General features: G+C 43.8%; 1 protein-coding gene across 1 annotated transcript in view; it reads left to right on the top strand.

The window, feature by feature from the left end:
- LOC114454835 (titin-like) overlaps positions 1-12,537 on the top strand; it is a 168,620-nt gene extending 156,083 nt beyond the window's left edge. Inside the window, 12 exon segments of the mRNA XM_028435630.1 lie at positions 11-298; positions 395-694; positions 776-1,078; positions 1,162-1,464; positions 1,685-2,269; positions 2,347-2,649; positions 3,027-3,326; positions 3,409-3,984; positions 4,465-4,770; positions 4,881-5,486; positions 5,568-10,546; positions 11,714-12,537. Coding sequence (XP_028291431.1) covers positions 11-298; positions 395-694; positions 776-1,078; positions 1,162-1,464; positions 1,685-2,269; positions 2,347-2,649; positions 3,027-3,326; positions 3,409-3,984; positions 4,465-4,770; positions 4,881-5,486; positions 5,568-10,528 — 8,831 coding nt within the window. The 3' untranslated portion in view covers positions 10,529-10,546; positions 11,714-12,537.
- The last annotated feature ends 3,199 nt before the right edge of the window (positions 12,538-15,736 follow it).

Below are 15,736 nucleotides of genomic sequence, written 5' to 3'. Positions count from 1 at the left end.
TTGATTCCAGTGATGCCTGTGGTAGACTTCACCACTATTCCTCAGAAGTTGATCAATGTTCTGGCTGGAAAGACTCTGGAGCTGGACCTGCCCATCATTGGCAGACCTCCTCCAGTCTGCTCCTGGTACTTTGGTGATGACAAGCTCAAGATCACAGATCGTGTCAAAGTCAAGAGCACCGGAAAATTCTCCAAGCTGACTGTGTCCAACACTACTATTGATGACAGCGGTGACTACACCCTGGAGGTGAAAAACCTGGTCGGAGTCATCACTGAGGTTATCAAGGTCATCATACTTTGTAAGAAACTTCTCTCGCTTCTTAAACGATGGAACATGTATTTGCTAGCATACGTTAGCAGGGCTTTTCTAATGACTGTTAACCAATCTTCACCAGCAAAACCTGACGAGCCCAAGGGACCGATCCGTTTTGATGAGATTGATGCCACCACAGTCACATGCAGCTGGGATCCTCCAGTCAGGGATGGTGGAGCTCCAATCAGTGGCTACATTGTGGAGCAGCGTGACGCCCACAGACCCGGCTGGATTCCTGTGAGCGAATCTGTGAGCCGACCAACATATAAGTTTGAGAACCTAACTGAAGGAGATGAGTACGTCTTCCGAGCAGCTGCAGTGAATCGCTACGGAACTGGAGAGTTCCTGCAGTCGGAGGTGGTCACCTGCCGCAGCCTGAATGGTGAGATGCTTTAACAAAGGAAATGTATTTAGTAAAGCTTTATGGACAGTGTGAGACCGTGATTGCCTTCTGCTTCCTCAGATGTGCCTGAACCTCCTGGCCGTCCTACAGTCTTTGATGTGTCTCGTGATGGCATGACCATTGCTTGGAACCCACCAGAGGAAGATGGTGGTCTTGAGGTGTCTGGATACATTATTGAGCGCAAAGAGGTTAGATCTGATAGATGGGTGCGTGCTAACAAGAACCCAATCACTATGACCCGTTATCGGTCCACTGAGCTCATTGAGGGTCTCGAGTATGAACACCGTGTTACTGCCATCAACGCTAGAGGCCTCAGTAAACCAGGTCTGCCATCGAAGCAAGCTGTGGCTACAGATCCAATAGGTGAGAGTCTCTTAAGAAAATAACAGAAATTTTAAAAAAAAGTTATAGCTGGGTTTATAATCCTGTTCATATTTCCTGTTCAGATCCACCGGGCTGTCCTCAAAACCCAAGAATCACAGACACCACCAAGTCCTCTGTGTCCCTGGCCTGGAGTCCACCTGATGATGAGGGAGATGCTCGGGTTGATGGTTACTTGATTGAGATGCAGAAAGCAGGAACCATGGCCTGGATCAAATGCAACACCACACCGTCTCTGATATGTGAGTACACCCTCACCAACATGCCTCAAGGGGAGGAATTCAAGTTCCGAGTGATGGCCTGCAACGCTGGAGGCTCTGGAGAACCTGCTGAAGTGCCAGGAACTGTCACGATCACCGAGATGCTTGGTAGGGATTCAGAAACCCAACTTTAACTGAATCTACATCTACACCTCAGTGTTTCACAGAAACCTGACTAATGACAGCAGAATACAGCAATACTAATACAACAGAACCTGCGTTGACTGTCATGACTCGGTTTTCTTTTAATAAGATATTCATTGGAACACTGTGTAATGTAAATATTGGCATTAACTTTTTGCTTTTCATTATTCTGGTTCCTCCTCAGAAATCCCAGGCTATGACCTGGAGTTGAAGTACAAAGACGTATACGTGGTCCGGCATGGAGGAGTGGTTCGACTCTCTGTGCCCATCAAAGGCAAACCTCAACCGACCTGCACGTGGTCCAAGGATGGAGATGCAGTCTCCACCAAGGCCATGATTGCCTCCACTGAAGACGCCAGCGAGCTGGTGATCAAAGGTGCAGAGAGAAGTGACTCAGGCGTGTATGACCTTCTGCTGCAGAACAGCGTTGGCAAAAACAAAGCTCAGATCAAAGTAAAGGTCATCGGCCGTCCGAACGCACCAGAGGGACCAATGATCTTTGAAGAAATCCAGGCAAACTCCTTGAAGATGTCCTGGAAGGCTCCTGCTGACAATGGTGGCTCAGATATCCTTGGTTACATTGTGGAGAGACGTGAAGTAGCTCGAAATGCTTGGTACACTGTGGACTCCAGAGTGACTGAATCTCAGCTGGTAATCAAAGGTCTAAAAGAGGGAACAGAGTACCACTTCAAGGTCACCGCTGAAAACTCCTTTGGCATCAGCGCTTCTCTGAAATCTGAGCAGCCAGTCATGCCAAAGGCTCCTCTCTGTAAGTACCTATTAAACATTATTAGTATCTTTTCATTTACTCTGATCATTCACTAAATGGCTCACACTTCATGCCAGGTCCTCCTGAGCCATCAAGCACTCCACCAGAGATCCTGGATGTTACAAAGAGCTCTGTGGCTCTGGCCTGGTCCAGACCAAAGGATGACGGTGGCTCTGCCATCACTGGTTACTTTGTCGAGTACAAGGTGGTTTCAGCTGAGACCTGGTCACGCCATGAAACCAAGATCAGCTCCACCATGTTCACATTACACGGACTTACTCCCGACACAGATTATCAGTTCCGCATTGTTGCTGTTAACAACATTGGTGAGAGCAAGGCTGGTCCAATATCCGATCCTGTGGTGTGCAAAGATCCATTCGGTGAGTCTGATTCCTCAGAATAATTCAGTTGCTACACTAACATTTAGGTTTAACAACAAGTAAGCTTGCAACCATGCTACCCTAAAAAACTGGTTAGTACTTAATTGGAAGATGGTCTGTGAATACCATGTGGCCTCTTCCCTAGTTACAGCAGCATTAACTAGGGAGTGGCTTACTTAGCTGCTCCTCAGGGATGGGTTGCAGAGAACCAGGTTTGTGTATTTACATGTACATACAGTATATACACAAATTAATTTCATTTCATTACTCACAGCTTCTCTCAAAGCATGTTGTAATTTAATCAAGTGATGTGAACAATTACTCCAAAAACAAAAGAAAAACAACTGAACCCTCTTCTTTTGTCCACGTTTTGTTAGACAAGCCAAGCCAACCAGGAGAAATTGACACAGTGAATGTGGGCAACAACTACATCACCATTCATTGGCAGCCTCCTGAGTGCGATGGTGGGAAGGAAGTTCTTGGTTACTGGGTGGAGTACCGCAAGTCGATTGAGAGTTCTTGGAAAAAGAGTAACAAGCTGAGGCAGAAGGAGACAGAGTTCACCATGAAAGGACTGGCCGAGGCCACTGAGTACGAGTTTAGGGTATTTGCTGAGAACGAGACAGGCATGAGCCAGCCTCGCAGAACTGCCACATGCATCAAGACCAAACTGAGTGGTAAATAACCACAAGTGTAGGATAAACAAGTTTAGTGACTTTACAACACTTAACATCCTGCTTTTTTGTTTTCTACTTGCAGCTGAAGCTAAACCAAGCCTTAGGAAAGAGATGGATGAAACAACCTGCAAGCTTGGCCAGCCTGCTGTCATGAAATGCCAGATTATCGGTAGACCAGTTCCCGAAATTAGGTGGTATCATGCTGGCAAGGAGGTCATCGAGTCTCGCAAGTACGAGATGAGTTCTGATGGCCGTAACAACTCGTTGTCAATCATGACCGACCAGCAGGAGGATGAGGGCGAGTATACATGCAAGGGCATCAATGATGCTGGAGAAGCTGAAACTACTGGTGTCCTGGTGCTGGAGGCCTCCCCATCCTTCCACCCTGACTACCAACTGAAAGACACCTACTATGCAGGTCTGGGAACCACCCTGCGCATCCATGCCGTCTACATTGGTCGGCCTGTACCAAAGATCATGTGGTTGCATGGGGCTAAGACTTTGGAGAACACGGTGGACATCAACATAGAGACCACAGAGCACTACACCCACCTGGTTATCAAGAACGTGCAGCGGAGAGTCCACGGAGGCAAATACAGGATCCGACTGCACAACCCCTTTGGCAGGGCTGACACTGCCTTTAACGTAGAAATCTATGGTATGTTGTTCCATTGTACTGTACAATACTTTGAAACTGATCTGTGAGTAAAACTGTGAACAATACATGACTTCTAGGAAGAGTTAGAGGTCTGTGAGCAATATTTTTGCCTCCTACATTATTTGCAATGTCTTAAACTTAACCAAGTCTTTTAATGGTTTTAATGAATGTGACTTAAACAATGTACCTGTGTACTCTCTATATAAAATTACAATTTCATTTATCAGACACTTTTATCCAAAGCTGTGTCCAACACAAGCAGTTACTTTCTCAACATCCCACAGTGATGGACCAGGTTGGATTAGAACCAGTGATTCTCCCATTACAAGCCTGCTTCGCCACTACAGTCCCTTATAGGCAACATCAAATAGAATCCTGATTGCTTTTTTTAATGAGATAGTTAAATATGTTTTCCTTCAAACGTCCAAACAACAAAGGTACCTTCTGCAAATGTTTGACAGCAGCTTTGTCTATTTTCAGACAAACCTGACATACCCCAGGGTCCCATCGTCCTGGATGCCCTCTTGAAAAATTCTGTGATCCTAAGCTGGAAGCCTCCAAAGGACGACGGTGGTTGCATGATCACCAACTATATTGTGGAGAAGCGTGAAGACAAAGAAGGCACTGAATGGGAGCTGGTATCATCCTCCATTAACAGCACATCTTGTCGTGTCCCGAATCTCATTGAGAGCGCTGGATACTTCTTCAGGGTTTACGCCCAGAATCGCTATGGCAACAGCGAAGCGCTGGAGCTTACTTCACCTATTCTCATTAAGAGCCAATTGGGTAAGTTCAAAGAGTGAAGACTAATGAAAAAGACTGATGCAATTTTGTCTTTTATCCTAAATGTTATTCTTCATCGAACCAACATCAACAAAAACACATTTGCTCCACAGAGAAACCATCAGCTCCTCTGACCCCAGTGGCCTCTGGAATCACCAAGGACTCCTGTGTAGTTTCCTGGAAACCTCCTCTGAGTGATGGTGGGTCCAAGATCAAGAGCTACTGTCTCGAGATGAAACACAAGAAGGACAAGAAGGAATGGACCGAATGGACCCCAGTGACCACAGACGAGATAAAGCAGACAGTGTTTTCTGTCAAGCATCTAAATGAGGGCATTGAGTATGTTTTCCGTGTGAAGTGTGAAAATCTTGGAGGACAGAGCGACTACAGCGAGGAAACCACAGCCATTGTTCCTACAGCTGCCATTGTAGTTCGTGCTCCTGCCTTTAAGGAGGAATTAAGAAACATGAGTGTCAAGTACAAGAGCAATGTCACTCTTGTCTGCAAGATCATTGGTCAACCCAAGCCTGTTATCAAATGGTTCAAGCGTGGAAAAGAGCTCCTCACAGATGAAAAGAAGATAAAAATCCAAGAATTCAAGGGAGGTTACCATCAGCTTGTCATCACTGAGGCTGATGAAGAAGACTCTACTGTTTATCAGATCAGGGCCACCAACCAGGGCGGCTCCATCTGTGCTACAGTGTCTCTAGATGTTGAAGGTAAACTTGAATGTTTCACTCTGTAATGAAACTTTCTGTTTTGAGCTGTGAAGTGTTAATAACAACTGTTCTCATTTCTAGTGCCTGCAAAGATCCACTTGCCAAAGAATCTAAAGGACAAAGAGGCCATTCCCGCCCTGCGAGGAGAAGTGGTTAATATCAAGATTCCTTTCGGGGGCAAACCTGATCCTGTCATCACATGGCAGAAGGGACAAGACTTAATCGACAGTAATGGTCACTACCAGGTCATTGTCACAAGATCCTTCACCTCATTGGTGTTCCCGAACGGAGTTGACAAGAAAGATGCTGGATTCTACATCGTCTGTGCCAAGAACAGGTTTGGCATTGACCAACAAACCGTAGAGCTGGATGTTGCAGATGTGCCGGATCCTCCACGTGGTCTCAAAGCCAGTGATGTATCCAGAGACTCAGTCTTTCTCAATTGGGTGGCACCAGCAAATGATGGTGGTAGCAGGGTGATCAGCTATATAATTGAGAAATGTTCCACTACTGCAGAGAGATGGGAACGAGTGGCCCAGTCCCGTGACACCCGCTATACTGTCATAAACCTCTTTGGAGGGACAAGTTATCAGTTCAGAATTATCGCTGAGAACAAATTTGGACAAAGTGCCCCGTCTGACAGCAGCGGCCCTGTAATGACCAAAGAGGACAAATCCAGAGTCCTGCTTTATGACAGGGAAGTGGATGATACCGGCAGAGTTCCCAAAAGCAAAGCTCCACACTCTGATGCCAAAAATCTGCACAACAAGTATGCTATTGCAGAGGAGCTGGGCAGAGGCCAGTTTGGCATTGTTCATCGTTGTGTCAACAGAAGCTCCGAGAAGACATACATGGCCAAGTTTGTCAAAGTCAGAGGTGCGGATCAGGCAATAGTCAAGAAAGAAATTGCAACACTGAATCTGGCCAAACATGAAAACTACCTCCTTCTCCATGAGTCCTTTGACAGTCCTGAGGAGCTGGTGCTAATCTATGACTTTATCTCTGGAAGTGACATCTTTGAACGCCTCAATACACCCGAGTTTGAGTTTAATGAGCGTGAGATTGCCAACTTCATCAGACAAATATGTTCAGCCCTTGAGTTTCTGCATGCACAGAGTTATGGACACTTTGATATCAGGCCTGAGAACATCATATTTACCACTAGAACAGGCTCCACTGTGAAAATCATCGAACTGGGACAATCAAGACACTTGACGCCTGGAGAGCAAATAAAGATCCAGTACACCACAGCAGAGTACGCTGCCCCTGAAATCCACCAGTGTGACATGGTGAGCACCGTCACAGACATGTGGGCTGTCGGTGTTCTTACCTATGTCCTGCTCAGTGGCCTGAATCCATTCACAGCTGAAACCAACCAGCAGATGATTGACAATATCTCCAATGCAGCCTACAGCTACGATGACGAGTCCTTCAAGCAGGTCTCTGTTGAAGCATTGGACTTTACAGATCGCCTGATGACCAAAGAACGCAAACACCGTATGAATGCAGCTGAGGCACTGGCTCACCCTTGGCTTACCAAACCAGCAGAAGTGATCAGTGCAAGAGCGATCCCAAGTGCAAGACACAAGAGATATTATCAGACTATGGTGAGGAAAGAGTGGAGCACTGTGGTCTCTGCTGCCCGTGTGGCTAGTAGCGGCTCTATCCGCTCGCAGCGTGGTGTCTTTGTTGCTAAAGTTAAAATTGCTCCATTTGAGCACGGTCCTTTGGCAGGCCAGGTCAGCCACGCCGTTGCAAACGAGGGAGACAATGTGAAGTTCATTTGCAACATTGACAACTATGACAGCACCACTGAAGTGACCTGGTACTGTGGCGTAAGGCAACTAGAAGCAGGGGACAAATATGAGATTGAATATGAAGATGGCCTGGCAGTGATAATCATCAACAAGGTCACAAGAAGTGATGATGGCACGTACAGATGCAAAGTTGTGAATGAGTACGGTGAAGACAGCGCTTATGCTGAGCTGTTTATGCATGGTGTCAGGTGCTACAGGGACTACTTCACCTCCCGAATCGTTAAGAAAACTAAGCGCAGAGTTGACACTGCAAGAATGCTGCAGAAGCCCCCAGAGTTCACTCTGCCACTGGTGAACCAAACAGCCTACCTTGGAGAGAATGTGCGCTTCGGTGTCACCATTACGGTTCACCCAGATCCTCGGGTCATCTGGCACAAATCTGGACAGAAACTTATCCCAGGACAGGATGAAAGAAAATACACTTTCATTACTGACAAGGGCTTGTACCAGCTTATTATTCACAGTTTGGAGGAAGAGGATGATGCAGAGTACAGCGTTGTGGCTCGTAACAGGTATGGCGATGACAGCTGCAAGGCCCGTCTCACTGTTGTTCCTCGACCTAAACCAGCAGACCTCACACTCAGGCCTATGTTTAAACGCCTTCTTGCAAATGTTGAGTGCAGAGAGGGCCAAAATGTCCGCTTTGAAATCAGGGTGTCTGGACATCCCACACTGAAATGGGAGAAGGATGGCACCATGCTGGCCTTTGGACCATCCATTGAGGTTGTCCATGAGGGCCTGGATTATTACATCCTACATGTGAGAGATACTCTACCTGAAGATTCAGGTGTGTACAGAGTAACTGCCACCAACTCTGCAGGATCAGCCAGCTGTCAGGCTGCACTCAGGGTCGAGCGTGTCGCTCACGTTAAGAAGGACTACGAGACGAGTGAGAGGGAAAAGCAAAGTGTGGCTGGAAAAGAGGAATTGGACAAAAAGGTGAGACTGTCTCAGATTCTGGCAGGTACAGTCATCACGCCTCTGCCTCCTGCAGCCATACAGGCAGTGAGAGAAGCAGCCACTATGTTCAAACCCGCGGTCACAACTAAGAAGGGTGAAAAGACGGCAGCGGAGATGCAGAAGGAAAAAGAAGAGCGAAAGAAGAGGGCAGATGAAAAGAGGCTGCGTATGCCATATGTGGTCCCAACGCCTCGTGTCATTAACCCTGCGGTTCTGGAGGAGGACGTGGAGATCAAACACTTCCAGCCGCTGTCTGACATGAAGTGGTACAAAAAGCTGCGTGACCAGTATGAGTTCCCCGAGCCAATGGACAAAATCAGGACAAAGAGGATGAAGCGCATCAGGCTGTCCAGGTGGGAGCAGTTCTACGAGGTACCGATCAGGATTAAAGACCAGTACAAACCTAAGTGGAGAATTTCATCACTGACTCAAGATGACCTTGAAATCGTGAGGCCTGCAAAACATCGCACTTCTTCCCCAGATATGGATGCCTACCGCCGAATCAGAAGGAGGTCTCTTGGTGATCTGTCGGATGAGGAGCTGTTACTGCCTGTAAACGAGTATCTGTCCATGAAGAGAACAGAAGAAGAGAGACTTCGTCTAGAAGAGGAGCTGGAGCTCGGCTACTCTGCATCTCCTCCTAGCCTGAGCCCTGTTCGCTTTGAGCTGTCCGCTCTTCGTCCATCTTCTCCCAGAAGATATTACAGTGATGATGAGGAAGAAGAGATTCCTCAATATGACTCTTACAGAATTCCTTCCAAGTATGAAGCTGGCCCAAGTTTTCTTGAACTCCGAGGACGTCACGATAAAGCCACTTACAAAGCTCCCAGGCAAAAGCAGAGGGTGCATGAAGAGAGAGAAGATCAAGAGCTTTTGCGTCCACCAACAACTGTCCAGAGAATTTCTTCTTACAAGAGTGAACTCAAGAGAATGGAGTTTGAGGAAAAGATGAAAGCCACAAAAAAAGAAACCAGCGTAACAGTTTCAAAGGTCTCAGAGTCCACAGAGTCTGAGCATCTGACTGTGTTTGCCTCAGAATTTATCACCAAACCAATGAAGAAAATCCCAGAGCCTGAACCTCAGAGGAGGAGGACTCAAACCCCTGAGAAGAAACCTGATGTGGTTTATCCTAAGGTGGACTTTATGTCCCAGTATGAGAGCAGAAAACAGGCTTTAAGGATGGAGAGAAAGTCTGTGGAGAAGAAGGTGGAGGTGGTTACTCAGGCTCCCTTCAGTCTGGACCACAGTCCACGTATCACCATCAGGATGCGATCTCATCGCGTACCTTATGGATCTAACACCTGCTTTACCCTGAACATTCAGGCCAAACCTGAGCCAGAGGTCCATTGGTTCCATAATGGGAAAGAGATTCATCAGAGCAACAAATATCACATGAGCAATGTCAGCGGAGTGCTCACCCTTCAGATCACTGACTGTGTGACCGAGGACTCCGGCACCTACCGTGTGGTTGCAAAGAACACCACAGGAGAGACTTTTGATTACGCCACTCTGGATGTAGCTGGAGAAGAATATGCCGCCTTTTCTTCTTTCCGAAAAGATGAAGAGCCTCCATCTGCTCACCTGCCTGAGATGACCAAAACAGGGGTGTACCACGTTTCATCCTCCAAAACTGTTGTAATGAAATCTGTGACGGAAACAACCACCATTGTTGAAAAGCCAAGGGAGAAAGTTGGTGTTCCCGCGGTGATCCTGACTAAACCTCGCTCCCTGACTGTGGAGGAAGGAGCCAATGCCCGCTTTGATTGTGACGTTAAGGGTGAACCAGCGCCTTCTATCATATGGTCACACGAAGGAGAATCTATTGGCTCCTCTGCTCGCCACCACGTCATTTCCACCCAGTACAACTCCACCTTTGAGATCTCTGCAGTTGAGATGTCTGATGAAGGGAGTTACACTCTGCTGGTAGAAAATGACTACGGCAAACAAGAAGCCCACTTCACCCTGAACATCAACAAGTCCGAGTCAAAGGAAGGGCAAGTCGCTGCTCCCAGAATCACCACCCCAGAGGCCAAATCCCCCTTTTCCAAAACACCTGAGCCTGTATCGTCCCCCCAAAGAGTCAAATCGCCAGAGCCAATCAAGTCCCCTCAGAGGGTGAAGTCTCCTATCTCACCAAAGTCCCCGACACCAAAGTCCCCGACACTAAAGTCCCCGACACCAAAGTCCCCGACACCAAAGTCCCCGACACCAAAGTCCCCGACACCAAAGTCCCCGACACCAAAGTCTCCCACTCCATCTGAGTAGGAAGGCTTCATTCAGCAGGTGAGATCCTGGGACTGTCTTATACTTACACTTTATTAAATTTGAATTGATTGATTTGAATTGATTGATTATTTAACAGGGACAAAGCACATGAACTCACTCAGTGCCACTGATGTAATATTACGTCAATTGCGTTTTTTCACAGAAGTTGCTAGGATACACTGTGACAGAGTTCTACTGTGAATATAAGGCTTCTCTGTTGATGTAGTGACCAACTGTGCCCTGAAGGTGGCAGCAGCACACCTTTAGATGAGAGATTAGCCACTGATGCTACCATTAGCTAAGGAGGAAGAAGCAGGAACTAGTGAGATTATGGAGCTATGAAGTGATATTGTGACTTATCCAGCAGCTCACAGCACCACATACTAACAGAACTTGTGGACCTGAGTGGATTATTCATAATGTTGTGATCGTGAGATAAAACCATCAACTAACCGGGTTATACGGGTCATCTCTGCGTGTCGAGACTTTTCAATAAAGCAAAAAAAAAACTGCTTCAAATTTACTGACAGATTTTTTTTTTTTAGAAAAAGCCTGATTTCTCAGCTTTTTGCTCTGAAACTGGTGCTTTGTGTAAAACTTGCACTATTCAACGGCTGATTACGGAAGAACGAAACAAGCTACAAATTTTCTGATGAAAGTAGATTCTAGTAGATTCCAGATTCTGAAAGTAATATTTTAGAATATGGTAGAATTCAGATTGTCATAGTACAAAAATATTCTGTCTTTAAAAATCTGTCAAAATGCTCTAAAATGGCTGGCACTGAATGAGTTAATAAACATGCTGTAAATGAGCCAGTTAGCCAAAAGAGGCTAGTTTTCATCTGATGACTCTGGACAGATTTTAAAAGGCCACCTAAAGAGTCAAAAGCATCTATGGCACCACACGTTTAGAATCAATGATGTTTAAAATGCCCAGAATGTTTTTGATTATATTTCTGAAGATGTTTTTAAAGCCTTCGACATATTTCATTCACAGAGCAGCTTTCCAATGATGTGAGTTTACAGCCACAGCTTGTAGAACAGATAGTCTATCGACAGCTCAACATTAGTCATAAATACAGTGTAAAACCTTCCTGTAACAAGCATCTGTGTTTAAAACATGTGCCTGACCACGTTTAACAGTAATTATTGATGATGTGTGGGACCTGTGCTCCTCATCCACAGGCTCTCTATGAAGCGAGTTCTTGAGCAGAACCATGATGGAAGTGACAGCATCATCCATTTAAAGGAGAACACACTCATTACATCTGCATCTCCTCTTGTAAATATTCACTGTTTTTGTACCAGCTCTGACATTAATCTATGCCAAACTAGCCTGAAGTCTACAGCTATGATGATGATGATGATGAAAACTACCACTCCATTGACTTCCAAACAGCTTCTCCATGACATGTACATAATGTATATAGCCGATTGAACGGTTATGGAAATGTATGCCTTGTTATTTATGACGATAATGAAACTGAACATGGTTCAGCAGGAGAAAGTTTCCACTGGAGCGAATACCCTGCTGGACCCAGAAACTAAACGTGTGCCTCAACGCTGGTTGAAGTCTAAGTGCTGCCTCAGTGAGTGGAGAAACTCCTCACTGACGTTAGAAACAAACGTCCAGCCGCGCCTCACAGCGTGATGTTTGACATGTACCGTTAGCGTAAGGCCCTGAGTGCTGTGTGCATCACCCTCATGTACGCAGCAGGAACCGGCCTTAGCTCAGCCTGAATGTGTCCCAACAACTCTCCACATGGTGCTGGGAGCGCCAGCGGCCTGCGCTCTCCCATCACCTCTGTCAGAGCGCTGCTGCTGTTCAGCACAGCTCGGCCCATCTGAGCAGCAGCAGCTGTGTGTGTGTGTGTGTGTGTGTGTGTGTGTGTGTAGCTTTAGTCCTTTGAGCTGTCAGTAGATGAAGGTTTGCAGAGTGTGATGTGACTTGCAAATGTAGAACTGTGTTAAACTGAGTTAATAAAGCATGATTTTCAGCACCACATGAACCCATTGATTTGTTGATCTGTGCTCGTTATTCATATCATTATCAACCACATGATCCCATCATCACACAGATCACTGACATCTATGAGGCTTTATCAGCCTGAAAGAACAACTCTCTGACACTGTGGACATGTACGACATCAAGCTTCCTTTATTACTGTGATGTTTACTGAGGAATACCAACACAAACCAGTATGAACCAATATAAAGAGGTACAACCAAGATAAATGAGAATGAACTGATATAAACCAGTACAAAATAATATAAACCAGTAAAAAACAAGATAAACCAGTATAAACCAATATATACCAGTATAAAACAATATAAACCAGACTGAAAAAGTGTAAACCAATATAAAAAGTATAAACCAATAAAAAAAGTATAAACATATATAAACCAGTGTAAAACAATATAAACTAATATAAACCAATATCAACCAGTATAAACCAATATAAACCAGTATAAACCAATATAAAACAGTATAAAACAATAAAAACCAACATAAAACAGTATAAAACAATGAAAACCAGTATAAACAAAAATGAACCAGTATAAACCAATATAAACCAGTATAAACCAAAATGAACCAGTATAAACCAATATAAACCAGTATAAACCAATATAAACGAGTATAAACCAATATAAACCAGTATAAACCAAAATGAACCAGTATAAAACAATATAAAACAGTATAAAACAATGAAAACTAGTATAAATCATATAAACAAATATCAACCAGTATAAACCAATATAAAACAATATAAACCAATAAATAAAATTAAAAACCAACATAATAATAATGCATCAGTTTTTTATATAGTGCTTTATCATAGACACTCAAAGTCACTTTACAGAATTAAGGTATTATTCTTTCACTCCACACTTAGTGGTGGTAAGCTACTATTGTAGCCACAGCTGCCCTGGGGCAGACTGACGGAAGCGAGGCTGCCATAGTGAACCATCGGCCCCTCCCACCACCACCAACACTCACTCACACACTACATTCATACTAGACAATGTAGGTGAAGTGCCTTGCCCAAGGGCACAATGACAGATACTACTGGGTGACTGCCACCCCATAAAACAGTATAAAACAATGAAAACCAGTATAAACAAAAATGAACCAGTATAAACCAATATAAACCAGTATAAAACAATATAAACCAGTATAAAACAATATAAACCAGTATAAACTAATATAAAACAATATAAACCAGTATAAAACAATATAAACCAGAATGAACCAGTATAAAACAATGAAAACCAGTATAAACCAGTATAAAACAATATAAACCAATAGAAAACAGAATGAACCAGTATAAGCAGACGGGTGTTCACTCGCTCCGATAACACGACATTGGGAGATGAACAGCTCACAGCTACAGCTGAACAGCCTGAGAAAAGAAATCTTGGGCCCAAGACGAAAAGAAAAATGGTTTATTAAGATTAAGATATTTGATTATGTATCAAGATTAAATGCAGACATTGTTTTCTTTCAAGAAACTCACTTAAATCAGAAGAAAAATCTCTGACAGACTCAAATTTTAACAAAATATATAATTCGTGTTTCAATTCTAGGCAAAGAGGAGTCTCGGTTCTTTTCAACAAAAGGTTTCTCTTTAACATAATCAACTCCACCATAGACCCAGAGGGTAGATATATTATTATAGAAGTAGTAATCTATAATAAATGTTTCACAATTCTAAACCTCTATGCCCCCAATAACGATGACCCTGAATTCTTTTAGTTTTTTCGGCGTTATCGGACCTTTCTGCTGACTCATCATTAATCATCAGAGGCACTCAACACATCATTAGACAGATCCAGTAAGTGCCCAAATACAAAACCATCTCGATCTGCTAAAGTATTAATGAATTACATGGATGATCATGGAATAGGAGACGTATGGAGACTGAACAATCCAACTAAAAAAGAATATACCTTCTTCTCCCCTGTGCATAAATCCTTCTCTCGAATTGACTTTTTCTCTCAAATAAATCCATCGTACATAAGATTTCCTCTAAAATACATCCTATAATCATTAGCGATAAGAAAAAACAGGAACAGATAGCAGAAAAAACCATTGAAGAAAAAAATTAAGAAACTTACAGAAGAATACGCAGCTAACCCTCCAAAATACAAAACTTAATCTGGACATAATTTTATCTAAAAAAACGAATTTTACTTTGCAGCAATTACGGTACAAAAACTTTGACTACAACAATAAATCAGGCAAATATTTAGCAAATCAGCTTAAACACAACAAAGAAAACTATTTCATAGCGGCAATTTCTGATAATTCAGGTCAAACTTTAAACTTACCTCAGGACATTAATAAGGTTTTTCATGATTACTATCAAAACCTATACTCATCAAATTTAAACCCTGACCCTGAAGATATGAAAACCTTCCTCAATAACTTAAACCTACCACAGCTCACCATAGATCAGAAAACCACCTTAGACTCACCATTAACCTTACAAGAATTACTAAATGCTTTGGATAGCATGTCAACAGGCAAAGCACCAGGTCCAGATGGGTTCCCTGATGAATTCCTAAAACACTTCTGGTCAATACTGGCTCCGCTCTTTGTCAGAGTAGTAACAGAGATTAAAAATAAAGGTTATGTAGGAGGTCACATGAATACAGCAAACATTAAATTACTACTTAAACCAGACAAAAACCCCATGTTACCCTCAAGCTATCGTCCCATCTCACTTATTAACACAGACATAAAAATTATTTCCAAAGCACTCACTTCCAGGTTAGAGAAAGTAGTTCAGTCAATTATATACCAAGACCAGACAGGATTTATTAACAATAGACACTCCACAGACAATGTTAGAAGGCTGTTTAATGTGATCAACATGGCACAGAACTCTAAAAAGAAAACAATAATCTTGTCACTCGATGCAGAAAAAGCATTCGATAGAGTAAACTGGTCATTCCTCCTAACTGTCCTTGGCATATTTGGCTTTGGAGAATCATTCATACAATGGATCTCCACCCTGTACTCTAAACCTAAGACCTCAGTAACCACAAACAAAATAACATCCCAAAGCTTCACACTGCAGAGGGGAACCAGACAAGGTTGCCCACTCTCACTTTTGCTTTTTGCAATATTTGTTGAACCTCTCGCAGCAGCTGTTCATCAGAACTCTGTTAATAAAGGAATCCACTCATCCATCTCAGAACACAAAA

This window comes from Gouania willdenowi, chromosome 21 (genome assembly GCF_900634775.1).
Source record: "Gouania willdenowi chromosome 21, fGouWil2.1, whole genome shotgun sequence".
In the NCBI taxonomy this organism is placed as follows: domain Eukaryota; kingdom Metazoa; phylum Chordata; class Actinopteri; order Blenniiformes; family Gobiesocidae; genus Gouania; species Gouania willdenowi.
This window is presented reverse-complemented; position numbering and strand designations above follow the sequence as displayed.